The sequence below is a fragment of the Nyctibius grandis genome, chromosome 1 (genome assembly GCF_013368605.1).
Source record: "Nyctibius grandis isolate bNycGra1 chromosome 1, bNycGra1.pri, whole genome shotgun sequence".
In the NCBI taxonomy this organism is placed as follows: Eukaryota; Metazoa; Chordata; class Aves; order Nyctibiiformes; family Nyctibiidae; genus Nyctibius; species Nyctibius grandis.
The window spans coordinates 20,423,464-20,443,972 of NC_090658.1; the positions used below are offsets into that span (position 1 = coordinate 20,423,464).

The 20,509-nt window shown below is 43.7% G+C and overlaps 1 protein-coding gene across 1 annotated transcript in view; it reads left to right on the top strand.

Annotated features, from left to right (window-relative positions):
* Positions 1-787: 787 nt before the first annotated feature.
* The window catches only part of LOC137671474 (calpain-8-like), a 32,848-nt gene continuing 13,126 nt past the window's right edge, over positions 788-20,509 (top strand). Inside the window, exons 1-10 of the mRNA XM_068415077.1 lie at positions 788-1,024; positions 3,770-3,839; positions 12,107-12,225; positions 13,355-13,488; positions 13,653-13,821; positions 14,733-14,816; positions 15,630-15,715; positions 16,824-16,898; positions 17,902-18,062; positions 18,768-18,943. Of these exons, the coding sequence (XP_068271178.1) occupies positions 788-1,024; positions 3,770-3,839; positions 12,107-12,225; positions 13,355-13,488; positions 13,653-13,821; positions 14,733-14,816; positions 15,630-15,715; positions 16,824-16,898; positions 17,902-18,062; positions 18,768-18,943 (1,311 nt within the window). The remainder of the gene's footprint in view (positions 1,025-3,769; positions 3,840-12,106; positions 12,226-13,354; positions 13,489-13,652; positions 13,822-14,732; positions 14,817-15,629; positions 15,716-16,823; positions 16,899-17,901; positions 18,063-18,767; positions 18,944-20,509) is intronic.

Consider the following 20,509-nt stretch of genomic DNA (forward strand, 5'->3'; position numbering starts at 1 on the left):
CAGTACCTGAAGGGGGCCTATAGGAAAGCTGGAGAGGGGCTTTTTACAAGGGCATGTAGTGACAGGACAAGGGGGCATGGTTTTAAACTGAAAGAGGGTAGATTTAGATTAGATATTAGGAAGAAATTCTTTACTGTGAGGGTGGTGAGACACTGGAACAGGTTGCCCAGAGAAGCTGTGGATGTCCCCTCCCTGGCAGTGTTTAAGGCCAGATTGGATGAGGCTTTGAGCAACTTGGTCTAGTGGAAAGGTGTCCCTGCCTGTGGCAGGGGGGTTGGAACTAGATGATCTTTAAGGTCCTTTCCAATCCAAACCATTCTATGATTCTATTCTATAATTCTATTCATCTGGGTTTTCAAAGAGCTGGTCCTCAAGCCTGACTTTCAGCACACTGAACGCACACAATTGCTTTCCATGTGTAAACAGGCGTGTCTGCAAAACGACTGTTTTCCCTTGCTCCTTGTTAAAAGCATATTTTAAAAAGGGGCAGGGAATTCACAAGCTTTTAAGCAAATAACGGGGGAGCAGCCCCACAGTCTGTGGGAGCAGTGCCCACAGTCCCAGCCACGCCAGCTGCATCCCCTGCCAGCTCCCTGCCTGTGTCTCTCGGGTACATCTCGGGTACATATTTGCACTTCTGGTGCCTCCTCCCTCCAGGGCTGTTGGAGCGTGTAGGGCAGCCCCTGGCTCCACCCGAGCCTGCTACCTGCCTATATTCACCTCCTCTTGCCCAGAAGGCAACGACAGAGCCGTGCGGCACGCCGGGCAGGCAGGCTGGTGGGCAGGCATGGCCAGGGCTGCGGCGAGGCTGTGCCAAGAAAGAGCGGCCGCGGATGGGCTTGGATCGAACAGGAACGCCATCAAGTATTTGAAGCAGGACTATGAAGCCCTGAAACAGCAGTGCCTGCAGGCTGGCACCCTGTTTAAGGATGCGGAGTTCCCAGCCTGCCCTTCTGCACTGGGCTATCGGGACCTGGGACCGTACTCCTTCAAAACCCAGGGGATAATCTGGAAGCGCCCCACGGTAAGAGTGATTTATAACTGCCTGTTTTACTGGGAGCACACCTAATCAAAGCCCACCTGAATGTACATGCTAAATCAGTGGTGAGCCTGAATATCAACTATTCCTGTATGTTTTGTTTTTTTATTCTGTCTTGCTTTATTCTCCATGGTTAACAGAAGCAAGGTTGAAAAGGGGGTGGGAGGAAGAAATCAGCATCATCTAAGTCCTTCATAAAGGAGGAATCCTATAACTGCTTCATGGGAACATGCTTCCTTCCTGTCCATCCCAGCTCCATGGAGCTACAGGTCCAGGGTACAATCCAGAGATGGATGCAAGTGCCCCACGTGTATCCAGACAGAGCACAGAGCACCTCAGGAGCCATCGACCATCAATTGTAATGGTACCCACACCATGGTCCTGCCACTGGGCACCCAGGAAATCAGGCTGATACTTAAATAAAATCCTTTGCTCACTTCAAGCTGCCTATAACAGTTAAAGAGCAACTGACTGGAGCTGTTATTACCCAAATACATATATCCTATAAATGGCCTTTCATTTTAAGGAAGTAATTTTCATCAGGAAAGATTAGATGCTGAATTTTTTTAAAGCCACAAAATCAGGGCTTCAGAGGTTTTTCTGCACTTTCATTTTTCAGTCACTTGTTTCTGTCCCTACTTTGCTCCTCCTTTGTCATTTTGCCCCTTCTTGCAACACCAAGAAAAACTGAAACACAAGGGAAGGAAGGAAAAACCCCCAAACAACCTACCTTCCTCTGATGGGGGAAAGGAGAATGAGAAGGGAAAATTTCAAGGCTTCGATTTTTATTATTTTTTCACCTGAAAAGTGAGAAACGGAAACTTGCAGGCTTGATAACTCCAAGTTTCTATCCTGGGAACCCCATTTGTCCATCAGCACCTCGCTGTGGCACCTGGATGTTTCAGCAACAAGTACTGTGGATGTGACTCTTGGCTTTACCTACCCTGGGAGAACAGCAGCCTTAGAAAACTCATTAAATTAGACGTCCATTCTTCGTGCAAGAGCAACATCATCCCCACCACAGGCAGAGGCACAGTCACAAGTGTAGTGTGGTCAGGAATGACTGAGGGCTGAGATCCCGCTGTGTTAAATGTCCCAGCCCTGCCTGCATGGGGCCTCTCTGCTCTCCCCTCCGCAAGCAGCTTATGGACACTTAACCCACAAGGACCCCCTGGCTTATCCCTATGCATGGGGCAGAGCCTAACCCCACTGCAAGGTGGCACAAATCCTCTGCTTTGCTCTCCTATGAAAGGACCTGGATCTGACCTACTTTTACAGGTGGTAGATAACTCCCATCGGAGGTCACAGCCCTGCTCATTGCTTGGACTTTTTCAACCAGCTGACAGATTTCCACCTGCAAACTTTGCCCATGGTTGCAGGCTGATGGGACCACTGTTCACTTACCTGCCTGCATCCAAAAGAGGCAGCCGGACCCAGTGGGCAATCTGGAGGAGACCTGCTGGAGAAATATCCCCTGCAAAATAAATATCCCCTGCTAAGGTCATCCCCCCCTAGGTTGTGACTGATGGTTTGCAGACAGTGAGTGTTAGACACTGTGCCATCAAAGACTTATGTTCCGATTTCAACAATGGCTTTATAGAAAGAGAGAAGGTGGAAATGCAGTTGTGCAAAAGGTGTATGTGGCACTTGGCAGTGGCTCAGAAGGGACAGCTGTCTAGGTGAGTAGTATGTCATACGCAGCTGACTGCCACCAGGTGCACTGCTTTGGAGGGAGGAGAGAAAAATCAACACAAAACCTTTCCTGTGTGGTAGGTAACCTACTCCTGACTTCTATCCACTGAGCCAGCTGTGAGGCAGCTGACCAGCTGGATAACCACAGAAGAAAAAAGGATGTAGCTGAGATCAAACCTATTGTGAGAGGAGATTCACAAACTGTGTCTTCATCACACATACACAAGAAGTCCTGGGTTGTCTCTGCCTCCATGGCTCAGTGACACAGGATTGCTTAGAGCTGACAACCACTGCTCTTTGGGAGAGCAGGCAACTGCCTAAGCTGTCCTCAACACTGGTCACCAAGTTAGGCTTCTTATAAACTGCCCCTTGTTGCCATCCAGAAGCTCATGGAAAATGCTCGGAAGAAAGGGAAGGCTTTTGTCTCTAGAGAGACAATATTAACTTCCTAGTATAGGGCATGAATTAGTGGAGGGCTCAGAGTTGGGATAGGAGGGACAATCGTTGCCATAACCTACTTGTCTGGCCCCAAAGGGACAGGAAGAAAGGGGAGGTCGCTAATAACAGCGTTTGTGTGGTTGGCCTCCCAGGAAGCGGCGTCAGGGTGGGGGAACATCCTCCGTGCCAGTGGCAATGGAAACTCAGCACAGCTCCAGTGCCAGAGCCAGCAGTGACAGTCACAAGCTCATTTCCACTGCTTGAGCCAAAACCACAGCAAGATAAAATAAGATGTAAACACTGAGGTTGAATTTTCACCTCTGTCCCCACAGCAGCAAAAATTCTCACCAATAGCACTGACAGTCTTAAGTAGCAAAGGGCTTCAGGATTTGCCTCCAGAAAATACATGCAGTTTTCAATTTAATAAGGCAACATTGTTTTCACACCATGTTAATCAGATAAAGGACAAAGGATATATTTTTTAAGGAATGTTGGAAGTGTTTTATATTTTTTGAACCTTCACATTGAAACAATGAACAAGAAACAGGGACTTTTCAGACCAGAAAAGGTGATGCATACTTTGAAAATGTGTCTTTTCAGGAGTTATGCGCCAACCCTCAGTTTATAGTTGGAGGAGCTACTCGAACAGATGTCTGCCAAGGAGAGCTGGGTACGTACAGCGTTTCGGAACTTTGCTTTGGAAGAAGAAAAAGAAATGAAACTTAATTTAAAAATTCCTCATACACAGACCATTTAATTGGCTATCTCCCAGACATAGTATGGGGAGAGAGAGATAGCCAAGAAGGGGACTCACACCAGTAGTGCTGCCGGAGGCTGTATATGGGCTTGTAAGAGCTATGTCAAACCTGGGAGACACCAAACTGTCTCCTGGAGGTAGGAAGGTAATTATCCCTTTGTGGAGCAGAAGACTGGGCTTGCTTTTCACCTCCTGAGACAGAGCTAGACACCAACCTAATCATGAGAGCACTTGCCCTGAAGCAAGAGACTGGGCTTCATGCCCATCCCAGCAAGAGTGACTCAAAGTCTCAGGGGACAACGGATACCGAGGAAGTTTCACTCTGTAGCCTAGTCATTAGGGATTTTTATTTGGGAGGCAGAACAAGTTCCAGCCACAGTTTCACACCAAACAAGTACACAATAACCAAGAAGCAGAGCAGGAACAGGGACTGGAACTATGACGTGCCATTTCATGCTAAGCAGGATGGCCCATCTGCTTGCAAGCACAAGTTAGAAACAAGGACCACATGATAAAAAAATCGAACCGAGCACATAAGCTTTGTAATACCATCCACAACAAGCAAGTTGTTCCAAGCCCTTCATGCTGAATGCTCCTTCTGCTTGTAGGGTGTTTGGTGTAGCTCTGCAAGCAGGGACAGGAGTGACCACAGGCAACAGTTTTAAACTGAAAGAGGGTAGATTTAGATTAGATATTAGGAAGAAATTCTATACTGTGAGGGTGGTGAGACACTGGAACAGGTTGTCCAGAGAAGTTGTGGATGCCCCCTCCCTGGCAGTGTTTAAGGCCAGGTTGGGTGAGGCTTTGAGCAACGTGGTCTAGTGGAAAGGTGTCCCTGCCTGTGGTAGGGGGGTTGGAACTAGATGATCTTTAAGGTCCCTTCCAACCCAAACCATTCTATGGTTCTATGACTCTATGACCAGGAACTGGGCACGCTGTACAAACATAACCAGAAAAGGCAGCGTTGCTCAGCTCTCTGAATTAGGGCCTGATGCTGACGAGATGTCTCTCAGGCAGCACTCATCCTCTCCTGGAGATCCATCATAGAAAAACTTTCTTACCCATTTTTCTCCAATGCTTGGCATTGTCTAAACAGAGCTTTTATGCAAGCAGCCAGAAGGGAGCTGTGAGGGGGCTTTATTCCCCCTTTGAATAGCTGCTGCAGCAGCTGCTTTCCCTGCCTGCCTTCCTGATAAGATCCAGTTCCAAAAGACAGCAGCAGCAACCTCTCCTGACTACATATAGAGGTGAGAAGGCTGAAACTCTTGTAATGAGAATTTGATAGATTAGACACAGGAAAATCAGCCTTTCTCCCTCCTATGCTGCTTACCGCAGTACTCCTGACCTTACTGGTCTTCTAGCCCATCCATTGTGCAAATGAGATTCAAACAATTTCTGCAAGTCATTGGCAATAAATAATACCAATGCTGGTCCTGTAAACACAGCACCATTAAAGCAATTGCTAAAAAATTCCCTGGTGTGTGGTCCCGTGCTCCAAATGCTAAAAATAAGATGCCCAATCACATACTTGCTCCAGGATATTTATTCGGTGGATGCTGGAACAGAGTATGGGGAAATCACTTACTGTATTTTAGGAGAATGGTTCAGATAAGTAGTAAAAGCGACATTTCTTGTCACCCCCAATTTGGGAAGTTTCTATAATAGCATAAAAAAAATAAAGATCATATGCCTGAAGTAAAACCTCATTTTCCTTGACAGTTTACAAGCTGAAGGACTGAAGAATATTACCTGCTCTCAAACTAGAAGAGGTCAATGCATTATTTGTGTTAAGCCTAGAAATTGAATGCAAATACACTGAGTCCGTTTTTATTTCTGTCACCTCCTGAATGTCTCTGTGGAGTCCCAGTGCTTTGTGCTAAATAGGCTTTCATCAAAGAGCAGTGCCAAAATCCATCAAATAGTGGTCACAACAGAACTGGGCCCAAAAGCCTCCTGTGAATCTGGGGACGGTGCCTGGCTCTGGGCTTTCTCAAGCCATCCTTCAGTGGGCAGTATCCCAAGTGCTAGTCCTGAAAGCTACACCTAAACCTAGAAGAAAAGCCCCAAAATCAGATTCTGTTTTTGTTAGGAGCTCCCTTTTCTCTCTCTCTCAAAAAAGTCAATCCACTTTTGTTTCTGCAAGGCTGCTTAGAATTGCTTCTACACAGGCTGACCCTCCACAAAAGCAAACTTCAGAATATAGGCATGGGACTTACCTTTTAGTGTTCAGGTATTTGCTTTACATCTCTGAGGCATACTATGCTTTTTTGGTATTTGATCCAATACCTTGAATATCAAAGTCCTTTTTACTAAAGCCCTCATGTAAAACACTTCTATTGAAACAGACCCTGATTACATATTTACGTAAGTCATGTATGTGACCTGTTAACAAGTCCTTTAGGGAAATAGAGCCTATTTTTAATAATATTCTCTGACATGTTTCTTTTCTTTTAAAAATAACACTGCAAGTCTGGGTTTATATGAACAAATGGAACAAGAAAACCCAGAGTTAGTCTCACTCCATTAAACTTATTTCTTTGACAACAGCGTAAGCTAGATGAATATCAGCTTGGGAAGTTTGATGGGAACTTGAAAGACTTGAAATACTTTGAATGTTCTTTGAACCAGATCTTTTTGGTAGCCTAGTAACAACTTGAAATGCAGTCACATAGTCTTAGTTATTAAAGGTGACTTATGAAGTTTTCTTGCAGCTATCTGAATAAGTTAACCCCAGAATTATTTGCAGAAGGTCTTAAGAAGCAAGTGTCATAAATTTAATTTGAAGAATATAAAACATACTGAAACTCTCTCAGTTTAATATTAGCTTTCCAGATCCACACCATTTATATTCATGGGGCATCTTTTGTTCTGAAGACTCAGAGGGTACTCCAGGCACTGCAGCTCCCTTGGCTTAGGCTGTCAGCCAGAGAAGTCCCCTGAAGCCAGCGTAGATGCACCAGCTCACACCAGCTGAGGAGCCCACCCCACATGTGCTTTGTGTGCGTCTTGTCTTACGGGCAGATTTGAAAAGGTTATGAGTAGGTTGGAGAACAAACCAAAGCCTGGTAGCTCTAAGACAGATCTGATACCTGTTGAGGGAGCCTTGGGAGCTCCTGTAAGCAGGAGAGTGCTTAATACTATGGGGTTTTCACTTATTTTGCTATAGACATTAATATATGGCCCTTCTGATGTTCAGTCCTATGTACCCAGGGGTATTCGAGATCCTTGTTCTAGCAGATAGCTCACATAGATCTCAAAAAGTATATTCACTGGCAATTCCTGAGACTCCAGAGAGAAGAAAGGCCATTCCTTTGCTGGGTGCTCCTTTGCCTTTCTGTTCACAGCTGCAAGAGCTTAATTCATTTCCATAGAAAACTTTAAGAAGCCTTTAGAAATCTCAAAGCAGGAACAGCCTGCACTGCCAGAAATTATAAAGCTTTCGGGTCAGTGTTTCCTTGATGTCTGGTAGGATGGCCCAGGTACTATGAGCTCCGAAGAAGGGCTTCCAGCAGAGACTACATCTGAGTCAAATCTGCTTGACCAACCAGGAAGCAAGAGCCACAGCGCTGTATTTGCATCCCTTCTGAACACCAGCCATTGCTGAAATAGCAACAAGCCAGAGTACAGTCAGGACAGAAATGCCTCTGTACTGCCCAGTTAGATCTTGGAACTGAACTTCGGCTTTTGACTTAAACCCCCCATCACCAGGTCAATGAAGAGTTTAGATGCTCTGTGTCCAGACACTTTGATGGTAGCTAAAAAGAAACTGAGCGCCGCTCTGTAGCAACTGAAACTAATCAAATTTCTCATTTATTTTATGGCCTCTGTGAGTGCAGCATGCTTGGGTAAACATCATCAATACAAAGGAGTTGCTCACCTCCCAGGTCACCAAGGATTCGGTATTCTTTGCAGCAATTTGATTACCTCTGTAAACCAGGAGGCACCTGCACAGCACTGAGAAGACAAGCCATCTCGGTACATCAGTGAGCAGCGAGTGATTTTATTTCAAGTACACTAATAGTCAAACTAATTCTCCAGGATCTTGTGTGTGTATATATATGTACACACACACATAGAGCTAGGTTTCATGTTTACCCTTTCTACCACAAACTCAAGGTCAGAATTGCTTATTTCAAATAAAAAAAAAAATAAATGGACTTTACCAACTTCACAAATGACTTCAGATCCAGGAATCAAGCTGGCTTCTTTTTAGCACATTCAGCAGCCGCAGTAAACACTGTAATTGGCACTCGTTGGAAACTTTTGTTCATGAAATATGAGAATGAGCAGAAAGCAGTGTATGTGCCCATAGGTGATTTAGCCTTGCAGGGCTAATGCTGAGAAGACTTTTTTTAAAATTTATTTTTGTAAGCTAAAAGGCTAGAACTTCAAACGCATGTAGTGAGCAGAAATGTTTTTTGATATTGTCATTTTTCTGACTATAACTGTATTAGAAATATATTCCAATTAAATATTTAATTCATTGGCCAATCAGCCTCATTTCCTTTCCCTCCAAAAATTCACTTTTTAGGAAGGGAATCAAGTAGTTTTCTCACAGTTTGAAAGATGACTTATAACCTGCAGCTGAATCAGGACAAGTTTTAGTGGTGCTGCATAAGCTGCTTTTCTGGGGAGCTTGTGCTGCTGCACTATACTGTAGGCACAACCACAAATAAAACTGTGAAAGATGCTGCTGGCAAAATGATGTTGAACTTTGAAAAAGGAACTTGTACTGTCGACTTGTGCTTTTTTAGAGCTAGTAGTTTATTACACAGTAGGGTTGAGAAACCTCATTAATAGGCCAGGATCCCTTTGTGGTGTACAAGAAGATAACAGGCAACCTGTGCAGTTTAGGCTCCATACTGGAAGCTCCTTGGTATGGACAGATTCATAGAATCATAGAATGGTTTGGGTTGGAAGGGACCTTAAAGACCATCTAGTTCCAACTCCTCTGCCATGGGCAGGGACACCTTTCCACTAGCCAAGTTGCTCAGAGCCCCATTCCTGCATCCTCTTTAATTTGTGTTAAAGCCAGTATCACAGGAACCTGAATGTAAAGCATTGCTTGTATATAAAGATGGATCCAAACCATCTGCATCTAGGCACCCCATGCAAACCTTCCTTCTCATCAAGTTACTGCCCAGCAGCGAATTCCCAGCTGGTTCCTTTCAGAGGGCATGGTCAGTATTTGTTCAGCCACAAGCTTAGACAAAGATATTAGGCCTCCAAGTAAGGTTTAGAGACAGGACTCTGCATTGCTGAAGGCAGGCATAGCTATTTTTAAGGCCAAGTTCACCACTACAATTCTTCCAATACAATTCTTTCCATGTGTGCTTTAAGCAGATTTGCCCCTAATGCTTCCCTGGGAGGTTAGATGGCATGGTGCATTTGTGGGAGGCAGAAGCGCCAACCCCACTCACTCAGCCAGATGCTAAGGAGTTAATTCATACCGTAAGATAGCTGTAAAGGATTTCACGGTGCATTTGGCATCTTACGGGGATGAGATTCTGAAATTGTTTAGTTCTGAGTCAGGGAAGTAAATAACATATTTAAGGAAACTCCTCTCATTTCACTGATTCTTCTGCCTAATTGTGCATCAAACATACACCATCCTCAACAAAACCTAGAGCAGTTTCCCTTTCACTGGAAGTAAAAAACTGGCCTGGAAGGGGAAACCCTCCCAGGTGTCACACATTGGGAGAGCACCAACTTGTTTATCCTACAGACCTTCTTTGGTCTCACTGGGGGTGGAGGGACACAACAGGGACACCAGGACCCCCACCCTGCCACCTTCTCAGAAACAGTCTTCTGTACTTCCCAGCAGACCAGGAATAGACAGGGCAGCAAGAAAATCTGGGATAGCTGAAAAAAAATGAGGGCTTCAGTTTTAACTTTATAAGACTTTTCATCTTCCTCCTCTGAATAACCACTCCCCAGACTTACCGCCATGATTTTTACCTCTCCAAGGAAAAGCAGAAATTATAATGGCATAAGGCATAAACCTGTACCAAGGAAAGCCTCAAAGAAACGGGTACAAAGCATGTCTGAGTGTTCTCAGTCTCATTTTTTCCTGTAGCTACATTTTCTTGGGAGAGGAGGTTCTTAAAGCCTTTTTTTTCCCCACCTTGTGCTCTCCTAATTTTGTTTATTTTGTATATAGGTACCTAAGGCTGGAAGGAACCTTCCAGGCCAGTGAGTCGAGCCCTCTCCCACAGAGTAGAAAATAATTTGTAAAATAATTAGGTTGAAGATGAGCTTAAGAAGGTTTTTACTCATAGTTGTTCTAGAGGCTGAGGCTTTTGGACTCTATCTTCTATATGTACAGCAGCAACTTTTTCTTATTTCTAGTTTAAACATCTCATAACCCTTTTATTTTAATATATCTTATCATCTGCAAGGGAGATCTTACCTTTCAAGTAAGAGCTCTTGGCTCAAACAGCTTTTCTGCAAAGTAGCATTTAACCTGCCTTGCAACTTCCTCTTCAAACTTTACTTATGTAGGATGAGGACAAGCTTTTTTTAAGCTCTTCTCATAAGAAATGCAGGTGCATAGGGAGAAGCAGGTAATCCAGCCATTTTCTACCCCCTTCCAGCTTGAATGCTCTTCCCTTACTGTAGCAGCCAAGATGACACAAAGCAATCCTTGAGGAAGGCTCAAGTGGCACTTTACATACTAATACTAGGTTTTCCCTCCTCATTGGAAATGCCTCGACTGGCACAGTGGGTGGATCATGCTTTTGCACCCATATCTGATCAGCCAGCTCAGGTGGTTACAGGTCATCACACCAGGGGCACTTCTTTACAGGTGTTTCTCAAGTCACTCTTTGCCTAACTGGGAACAGCTGTTTCTTGTTCAGCTCATAGGAGGCATCTAGGTACCTCCCAGTGGGGTAAAGACAGGAGACAGCACACAGCATCAGACAAGTTCTTGTATCTTACCTTTAAAATTATATTAATCATGGCTCTAAAACGTAAATCTTAAGTCAATATAAAGAGTTAACTGCTGCTCCAAGGTATTCAGTCAAGCTACAGATTGAACTCTTTCCTTGGTTTCTCCTTATCTTATTTCCACTGAAGCAAGAGCTGTTACGCCAATTCCTTCTGCAGAATATGCACCTGCACAAAGAAACTATGTCTTGGCACAGATAATCCACAGGGAACTAGGAAAACATTAGTACCTTCAGAACAGCTTTGTTTTCCTAGACTTTCTGCACACCTCAAAAATAACAAAGAATCACAAAAGTTCTTCCTGCTGTTTGCAGTATGCAAATACTGTAAGAAACCCATGAGTCACTGAGTTTCCCAGGGACACTACCTCTGGTGTGATAGAGGCTTCCACTTACCCAACCTCCAATCCACAACAAGCAGGTAACCAACTCAGCAAACAGCTCCAGCTGTGAGACACATAGCCTCCAGTGAGGGCTGGGCATGCCCATCCTTTCCAGGATAAGGAGTCAGCCAGAGAAAGGACTCATCTCCTTGAAGAGTTTCCAGGAGACTTCAGCTTCCATTAGACTCATGGGCAAATCTGTAGTAATAGCTCTAAGTGCTGGTTCTAATTCAGACCTTCAAAGAAAGGGCTAAGAAGGAATAGACACCCAAGTGTTCCTGCTATCCATCGAATCTTCTCCAAAAGATAGGAATGGAAGTCCCATCACATTTCTATCAATCCAGAGCTTTTGCCCTCTTCTGAACACCTTCTAAGCCCTTGCCTCTCCCAGGTGTAGTAGCTCAGGCCTAGTTAAAGTATCGCAGGTCATTAACTCTGTACTGCCCAGCCAGGCTTTGCAACCCAGGAAAATGCCTTCTCTCTCTGGCTACGTTCCTGGTCTCCTGAAAACATTAACAAGCTTAGATGAAGCAGCCTGCTTTCACAGCTTCATTAAAAAATCAAAATAACAAAGACCAAACGAGACCATTGAAATTACCACCTTGATCAGCCTCAGAGGCCCCAAGATTCCTATGCAGTCTGGGTGAGTGGAAAATGAACAAAAGAGATAAATAACACAACAAAACAAGAATGAATTGCTGAACCAATACTGAGTCTGGCAGGACCTTGCAAAGCACTTAATGCTGGTATTTTAGTCGAAGTGGAAGCCTGACATAATGGTGTAAGGATCAGCTTGGCAAAACACTATTTATTGATGAACCTTTCTGCCTTGTTACATATGTGTTTTTAGGCGATTGCTGGCTCCTAGCTGCCATTGCGTCTCTCACTTTGAATCCAGATGTTCTGTACCGCGTTGTTCCCAAGGCTCAGAGTTTCCAGAAGGACTATGCTGGGATCTTTCATTTCCAGGTACCTATATGATCAGGGTATTGAGAATAAAAGAGGAAAATGCCAGTATTTAGCTAAAAACAGCGCTTTTTTGTGTGTTTGGCACAGGCTAAATATTCAAGAATTACAGTGTGTAAGTGAAATTGGTGGGGGGAAGAGAGGAACAAAAGAAGAACAGAGTTAAATAATGTTAAATGGCACCTGCTCACTGGCTAGGTTCTGCTGTCTTACAGCTGATAGGGCTTTGGTGAGTTATATAGGTTTTGTAAACTGAGCCAAACCATCATGCCACATGAGTCAAGACAAGCTGCGTCGCTGCCAAATGTTGAGAGTCAATTCAGGCTGACGTAGTTCCTCCTCCATCCCTTCCCCCCCCACTACTTTGTCTAGAGTTCCTTGCCTGCAGACCTGGCATACTGAGACTGAGCCAGCCTGCTTTGACTAGAAGTTAGGCTCAGGTGTGAGCAGTGCGGATTCACCCTGCAAAGCTAAAAGAGGTGTTTTGGTGAGGAGAGAAGTTATAGAGCATATATGTATCCCTTCCACCAGTTCATCTCATCAGAGGGGTTATTATGTAAATTATCTTTTTTCCTTTCCTTTCAGGACTGCATCAAATTTTACATCAAATGTTTCAGGTTCTCAGGCCAAAAAATATTGTTAGCAATGTTTCACACATTTAACACTATTTTCAGAAGGGATTAGCACTGTTGAGTTCTTCCCCTTTGGGTGACCTCTCCTTGCAGCATTTTTACAGGGTCGTTGGATTTTTTTTCCAATGGACTAGGCCTTAAAAGAGTAGACAAGAAAAGACTTCAGATTATCCTGTCTGTGCACTACCTTTCTGGACTCTCCACCATGTAAGCTCTGCAGGGAGCACAGACATTGCTCCAGCAGTTATGTGCAAGAAGTTGTGGTTCATATTACCTATCAGCAAACTTTTAATACAGTATTAAGAAGCCTGCTCTGTACTTCATGAAGACGGGAAGAGTTTGCCTCTGTTACAAGGGAGAGGAGTCCAACATGGGAATGAAACCTTACAGTGACTTACCTAGGGGGAACTGATGACAAGTGAAGGGGTAGGAAGGTGCTAGTGCAGAGCTATTATGTGCCCACCAGCCCTCATCATCTTTTCCTTTCTTGTTTTCATCAGTTCTGGCAGTACGGGGAGTGGGTGGACGTTGTGGTGGATGACAGGCTGCCCACCAAGAATGGGAAGCTGCTCTTCGTGCACTCGGAGGAAGGCAATGAGTTCTGGAGTGCACTGCTGGAGAAGGCCTATGCCAAGTAAGGCGGCTAAGCAGGAGGCAGTGCTCCTGGGCATGCAGAAGTTGACTGCCTAGGTGGCTGTGGCGTTAGACACAACTCACTTCACTCAAACGAAACCTCCCTTCCACCCATTTTTTAGAGGTGGAGATGGCCCCTTACATAGCTCTTGTCATCTCCCACAGGTTGAACGGCTCTTATGAAGCTCTCACAGGAGGCTCCACTATGGAGGGCTTTGAGGATTTTACTGGAGGCATCTCTGAGTCCTATGAGCTGCGGAGGGCTCCTTCGAACCTGTACCAGATCATCCAGAAGGCTCTGAGAGCTGGGTCGCTGCTTGGCTGTTCCATTGATGTAAGACTGCGGCTGCTTTACTATCCTCACCCCTCTTCTCAGGGCTCTGGACCGTACTGTAACAAAAGGTCAGACCAAAGTTAGACATAGGTAGGAAGGTCTGAATTAAAAGCAAACTACAATTAATGGGAAACTTTTATTAATTTCAGTTATAAAAACTTTGGACGAGGTTCTAAATAACCAACTCTCATCATGCCTCCCTTTTTACAAGACAGCCTGTGATGATACTTTGAGCCATGAACTGGGGACTGCTCTTCCTGAACTCCGTTTTCATTCTCTGAGTATCTTTTCTCATTCAAATTCTGTGTAATTTCATCTCCAGACACTCAACTGCCAAAGACAAACTCCTTGAGACACTTGGTTGTAGCCTGTAGTCTGGTTCTGGCTTTGGTTTTCAATCCTAAAGATTATTGACACCTGTAATACAAACTCTCTCAGGTTACAGATGATGTTTGTACATGTTTTGGAAACATGTGCATGTACATGTACATTTGCCTTGCACATTCCATTTCATTATCTTATTTGAAATCCTGGTTCATGGCATATAGGATTACCAGAATTCAAATTTTGATATGCTGGATCTCAACTGAGGCAGGCTGGAGCTGAGTTCACATGAACGTGTCTTTGCAGGTGACTGGGTCTGTTATCTGAGCTGGGAATTGGATTTAGATTTAGATTTCATTGTACAGTCTTGAATCTCTGCTGTGCTAGGACTGCATATTTAGGGGTATGAAACTGTGGAGGTGAACTTCTGCTGTGGATCTCACCTCTATTTAATACACTTTGCATAAGGAATATTGATATTCATTGTGCATACCACTTTGGATATCTTCCCCCATATTAATTTGCTCATGAAAGCTGTGTTCATACACAATATATAGTCCTAAATATGTATACTTTTATTGCCCCAGATAACTACTGCAGCTGAAATAGAAGCAATCACAAGTCTGAAGCTGGTAAAGGGACACGCTTACTCTGTCACTGGAGCAGAAGAGGTAAGCCAGCCTCTCCAGGACCATCATACACAACAGCTTGGGGTTGGAATATTGCAGTGCCTTCAACTTTCTGATGTCTACCTGTGACTGACCAAATAAAAATGTTGCTAACTTATGCACCCTGTTACAAAAAAAAGAAAGTACCTGCAGTGCTTAGGCAGGTCAGAAGCTCTGTACTGGTAGTTATATAGAGTATACTGTGCAGTCTGCAACTTGCATTGTACCAACAAACTGGAATACAAAAGGTAAAGGTGGACTAAGCTGTTACCGAAATGGAGGGTACAGAAAGGAGAAAAAGGAGAGGAGGCAGCCATTTCCCCACGTGTTTGTACCACATGAAGCTGGAGCGTGTACTTTGCAAATCAGTACTAATGGGAAAGGAGTAAAAGCATCTTTTGTGAGCTCCTCTGTAAGTCTCACCTTCACAGTGAGCCCTAGATACTCCTGCTGCTCTGAAACTGGAATCATTACAGAGATGTCCATGCCAAATACCCTCTTTCCAGCCTTGCTGTGTTGTGCGATGTCTCCTGCTTTTGAAGATGTAGATATGCTGCTGTTTTGTAGCTGATGTTTTTCCTTGCAGGTGGCTGTCTTTACATGAAATGGTGAGTGCTGCAGCCAATGGCTCACTTGGTGGCACAGAATAATGTAAAATAAGGGCGGACGGCGTCTAGCTGTCTTTTAACTATTGCAAATTTTAATGGACTGCATCACTCAAGTACAGATCATGTTTTATCCTGTCTGAAAAGCAATTGCCCCATGATGACTGGAATAAAGAAAGTGCTCAGGCTCTATTTGTTGTGGATCTTTTAGGTATATTACCAAGGACGGGCAGAGAAACTAGTGAGGCTTAGAAATCCCTGGGGTGAAGTGGAATGGACTGGAGCTTGGAGTGACAAGTAGGTTTTTATATGCCCCTGCCTCTCTCTCTTCAGTGTATTTTGGTATCTTTTAAAAAAGAAATTGGGACTATGCAGTTAATCCAGTCACAAAGTACATTTAGGAGAGGTACTAAATCAGTAGGAATAAAACACTATTAATCTATTGGCAAGGTTAGATATTGATCCGCTCTGCCCAGGGGACATTCTTCCCTGCCTCAGGCAGAGCTTTCTAAGAAGAGAGAACAGGGCACGTTTTAAACGTGAGCAGGCCAATGCAAGCCATATCCATGTCATTTTGCAAGATGACTTTTCTCAGATTGATCGGACCGATGGTGCCAGGACCTTAGTAAGATATGCAAACCAATCCTATTCCTGGGAAATACAGCAGGGCTAAACCATTCTGCCTCTGCCTAAACTCTAAGGTTGCTGGGCTCTAAATCAGACCAGTATTTGGTTTCTACTGGAGAATCTTGAAAAAATGTTGACTAAGCTAAGGACCTAGAAGTTTGAAAATCTATCAGAAACTGTCTGGGAGTGACAACATGTCTTTTATTTTTAAATTTAAAGGGTCATAAATTTTACTTTCATTTGGACCACAATATATTTTTTTCATTCAACACTCTGAGATTTCGGTTTCCTGTCCTCACTGACTGCAGTACCAGTGCTGATGTTGTATAATACTTAAGGATAGAAAATAGAGATAAACATCAGAATTATTCTTACCTTGATTAGAGCTGCTTTGCTCAGCCCCAAGACAAGGTGCCTCAGGCACGCACACATGCCATACCCTGACTTTGTCGTACCTATTTTACAATGGAGAAGCTCTGCCTGACTTCCAGGCTGCGTGTTACCTAACCCAGCCAGTCTGCAATGCTTGTACATTCTGGCACCTGGCAGTGATGATTCAGTTTAAGGCTTATTTATTGCAAATACGGTTGCAGTCTGATTCCAGCCCTGTATAGTCAGGTTGCAATGTGTACTGCCGTTGGGAGGGGCAGAAGGTCTAGTTGTTGGAGAAATACATACTCCTTTATCAGCTGTAAGCGAAGACAGAGCAAACATCTCTGATCTCGTTGTAGAATGAAATACAACAACTGAACAGCTTGCTTTTGTGCTTTGTCTGCAGTGCTCCTGAGTGGAATTATGTTGATCCCAAACAAAAACAGGCTCTGGATAAACAAGTAGATGATGGAGAGTTTTGGTGAGAATTATTCAGTTAGCTTAATCTTTTGGACGTTTTATGTGCATGTATGCTTTTTAAGCCGTCCTTTCAGTTGTGTGGAGAGAAACTGCCAGCACCAGGGGGGTTAATAACGACATGTGTGCGTTATTAGCCTCTTGTTTATCTCCCTCCCCATTCAAATATTACCTTTTATTAGAGCTTGCATAACTCAGTGCTTATCCAAAATATAGAGACCAGATGGTAATAAAATTAATGAAGTGGCAAGAATGAACCTCAGCTGCTCTATATTTCGAGGTTTGTTTTTTTGCCTAAATACTACACACTAATGAAAAAGTTTAGATTACCAGCTTGGGAAGAGTCTGTTTACCCAGACCTAATGGAAAGCCCATCCCAGTTAGCTGATTAAATGGATCAGTACGGAATCCATGTCACTCTGTCCAAGACTGGAAATATAAACGCCCACCGTTTTTCAGTGCAATCAGCTATATGGGCCATAAGGCACTGAGAAATGAGAACAGACCTCTGCTTGCGGCATGAAGTGATCAAGGTCTGTCACTCATGCAAACCTACTAGGAATGGTAAAAAACCATTAATGATATAATTAAAGCAAAACACAAACTGAGGTTGTTTTTCTACAGAGTGACTCTATCATAAAGGCCAGCTCTTACTCCCATTAAACGGCATCTCCTTGCACATTTTGTTCCATTGATTTTAGTGAATTTACTTATGAAGTATGATCCATGAGGGATTGCCCACAGCTGGGGATGACAGAAAATAGTATGACTGAGTCCATAATGTGTAACAGCTATTGAGAACAACTATCTCCAGCAGATACAGCTGATTCAGGGAGTGGGAAATTTTGTTTCTCAAAAGCCAGTTCCAAGTTTCAGAGTTCAATTAAATGGGGCTTTGGGCAGCTCTGTAGTACTGATGTTTGCTGCCCTTTTGGGAGACACATCCATTTGCAGTTGCCTTGACTGTTGCAGGCTGATGGACTAACCCTGATCTTTTTGTACACCAGGATGGCATTTTCAGATTTTCAAAGGCAGTTCACCCGCCTTGAGATCTGCAACTTGACTCCTGACACGCTGACAAGCAATGAAGTCAATAAATGGGACCTAACCCTGTTTAATGGACAGTGGAGACGGGGTTCGACTGCTGGGGGCTGCCAGAACTACCAAGGTGGAGACCCAGCCAAGTGGGCACTTGGTGAAATACCATCAAAACAATCAAAATAAATGCTTGCGAATGGGAGGGGACTTCGGTGGGAAGGGCTTGGAGGTGCAGGTCTTTCTGCAGGGTTTAGATAGTAAGAAAAAGCTTGGCAACCTAAGCCAAGATCAAGTTCACAGTTATTTCCTCTTTGGGGATTATCAACCCACTAGGCAGTTAATTCATGGCTGTATTAATTTTTTTTTCTCTGTCTGCTTTTCCTGCTTACACGGCTTTTGCTACTGACTGGAGTAATCCTCTGAAGGGCTGGGTAAGCCGGGAAAGTGTCACAGTTCAGTGGCAGTGTTTTTTCCCATTCATTTTCAGGTTAGACCTCTGGAGAGGCTGTCTGGCATTTGGTCCTCTTGCAACAATAACAGCCTCAGCCAAGGACAGATCCTGGAGATAAATGACTAGCTGGAATTAACGATATCAGCTCCTCCCTGTTGGTCATTACTCCCCAGGAAATACCTTGGTGCTTTGATTTGCCATGGCTCCAGCTGATACTCAACGTAGCTGTGAAAACATAAAACCATATAATGTAGTGGAAAAGGCTGGAAAAACTCCAGGCAAAAGTCCTTCCAAAGAGATATTCTCTGTAATTCTAGTGACAGCCATCTTGGTTACAATGACAACAAAATCTCCTTCTTTTTGCCTTGCCTTGGGAATTTTTAGCAACATACTGGACCAATCCCCAGTTTAAAATCCGGTTGGATGAACCAGATGATGACCACGAAGGGAGTTTGAATGAGCCGTGCTGTACTATACTGGTGGGCTTGATGCAGAAGAACCGCAGAAGACAGAAGAAAATGGGAGAAGCTCTGCTTAGTATTGGTTATTCGCTCTATCAGGTAAAGTTTGCTCCTGATTAAAGGCTTTATTCCCTGTTCTGTTACCCTGGAAAAAATTAGCAATATGCTACATCTTGACATTCAGCACTACACTTCAATAAGAACTGGATTTTGCAAGATGATTTAAATCCTTCTCTCATTTCTGTGGGTCTTCCTGACCCACTTGATATGGGAAGATTAAGATAAATTTAGGCTCAGTTTTTGTCCTACTTTAGCAGGAGAGCAGTGTAAAACTAGAGGCAATAATTTAGCAACAGTCTCATTGAGAGTCTTCTCTTTCAAAATCTGAATGGGGGCAGGCTCAGGGTGCCTGACAATTCCAGATAAGTGTTTCTGATTACAGCCTATCGTTAGTGCTCAGTAGTCACTTTCTTTTTTTTATTATTTTTCCCTTGCATTTGAAAATTGTTTTGACTCATTGTCTACCATGCTATTGTTCTGGTTCAGTAGTTTTGAGGTTTTTTTCCTTCTGATCTCCCAGTGTTGCTTCTGTCTCTAAAAATATAATGATGAAGGGAAAAAATCTACAGTGTCACCTCTAATTTCTGTGATGTGAGGCGAAAGAGGCAAATATAAAAATTTCCAACCAGTATTATCATTTAGTTTTCCCTAGTGCCTGAGTGTCTGCATGCACAAATGGTTCTCACCAAGCACATTTCTGAGTTGCCATCTGTGTGGTGCCAAGCACGCTGGCCTATTGGCATCCTCGAATTTGCACATTAAGGTTGTTTATCTGCGTGTACCACTGAGTACAAACCTGAAGATGTTAGCAGAGCCCTTCTGCTTTACATCTATTTTATCCCATCTGCCTCCTCCATGAACTTTTCCATAGTAGGGTAGATTTGGTGACTCTTAACAAGATGAAGTCTGTCTTTTGGAAGAAATGTCTGCTAAGTCATCTCAGGTCGACATTCAGCTATGACCCAAGTTCCTTGGGTCACACACTGTTGTGGGTTTACATCACTGCAGCTGATGCTGTGGATGAGGAGGTCCAGTTAGGACATGGATGGTGACCTAAAGCAGATCACTGTGCAGGAGAAGGTGAAAAAAAGTGTGTGCGCAGGCCTACCTGCCCTGCAGAGCTTTTGTAAGTCATGTAGCTCAAACTGCCTGCTGACAATTACTGTAAGTGAGCTCCTGGCCTTCTAGTATGCTGGTTGTAAGGAACAATACCTGAGGTCTCTAGAGGCCATCTCAGGCAGTCAAGAAACATCGTATAGATGGTATTTTCAAAAGCTCTTCTGGGCCTTGGGAGCACAATCTCTTTGGCTCTCACTGGCATCTGTGCGCTCAAGACAACTAATTGCTTTCGAAAAAGCTACCTTAAATTTGGAGGTACAAATTAACATAGCAATTTAGTTAATTTAGGAAGGGCCAAATTTTGAAATTGTTACTTGTTATAATTGCCTTACAACAATCTCATCATCCTCATGCTGGTTGCTGGTGACAGTACCGTTACATTTTCATCATATTCCAGTAACAGTAGACTAGTACATTTTAGGTTTGCTGTAATAAATTCTCAGTTCACTTTTGGTTAGCAAAGAGAGCCTAACTTGACTTTCATCA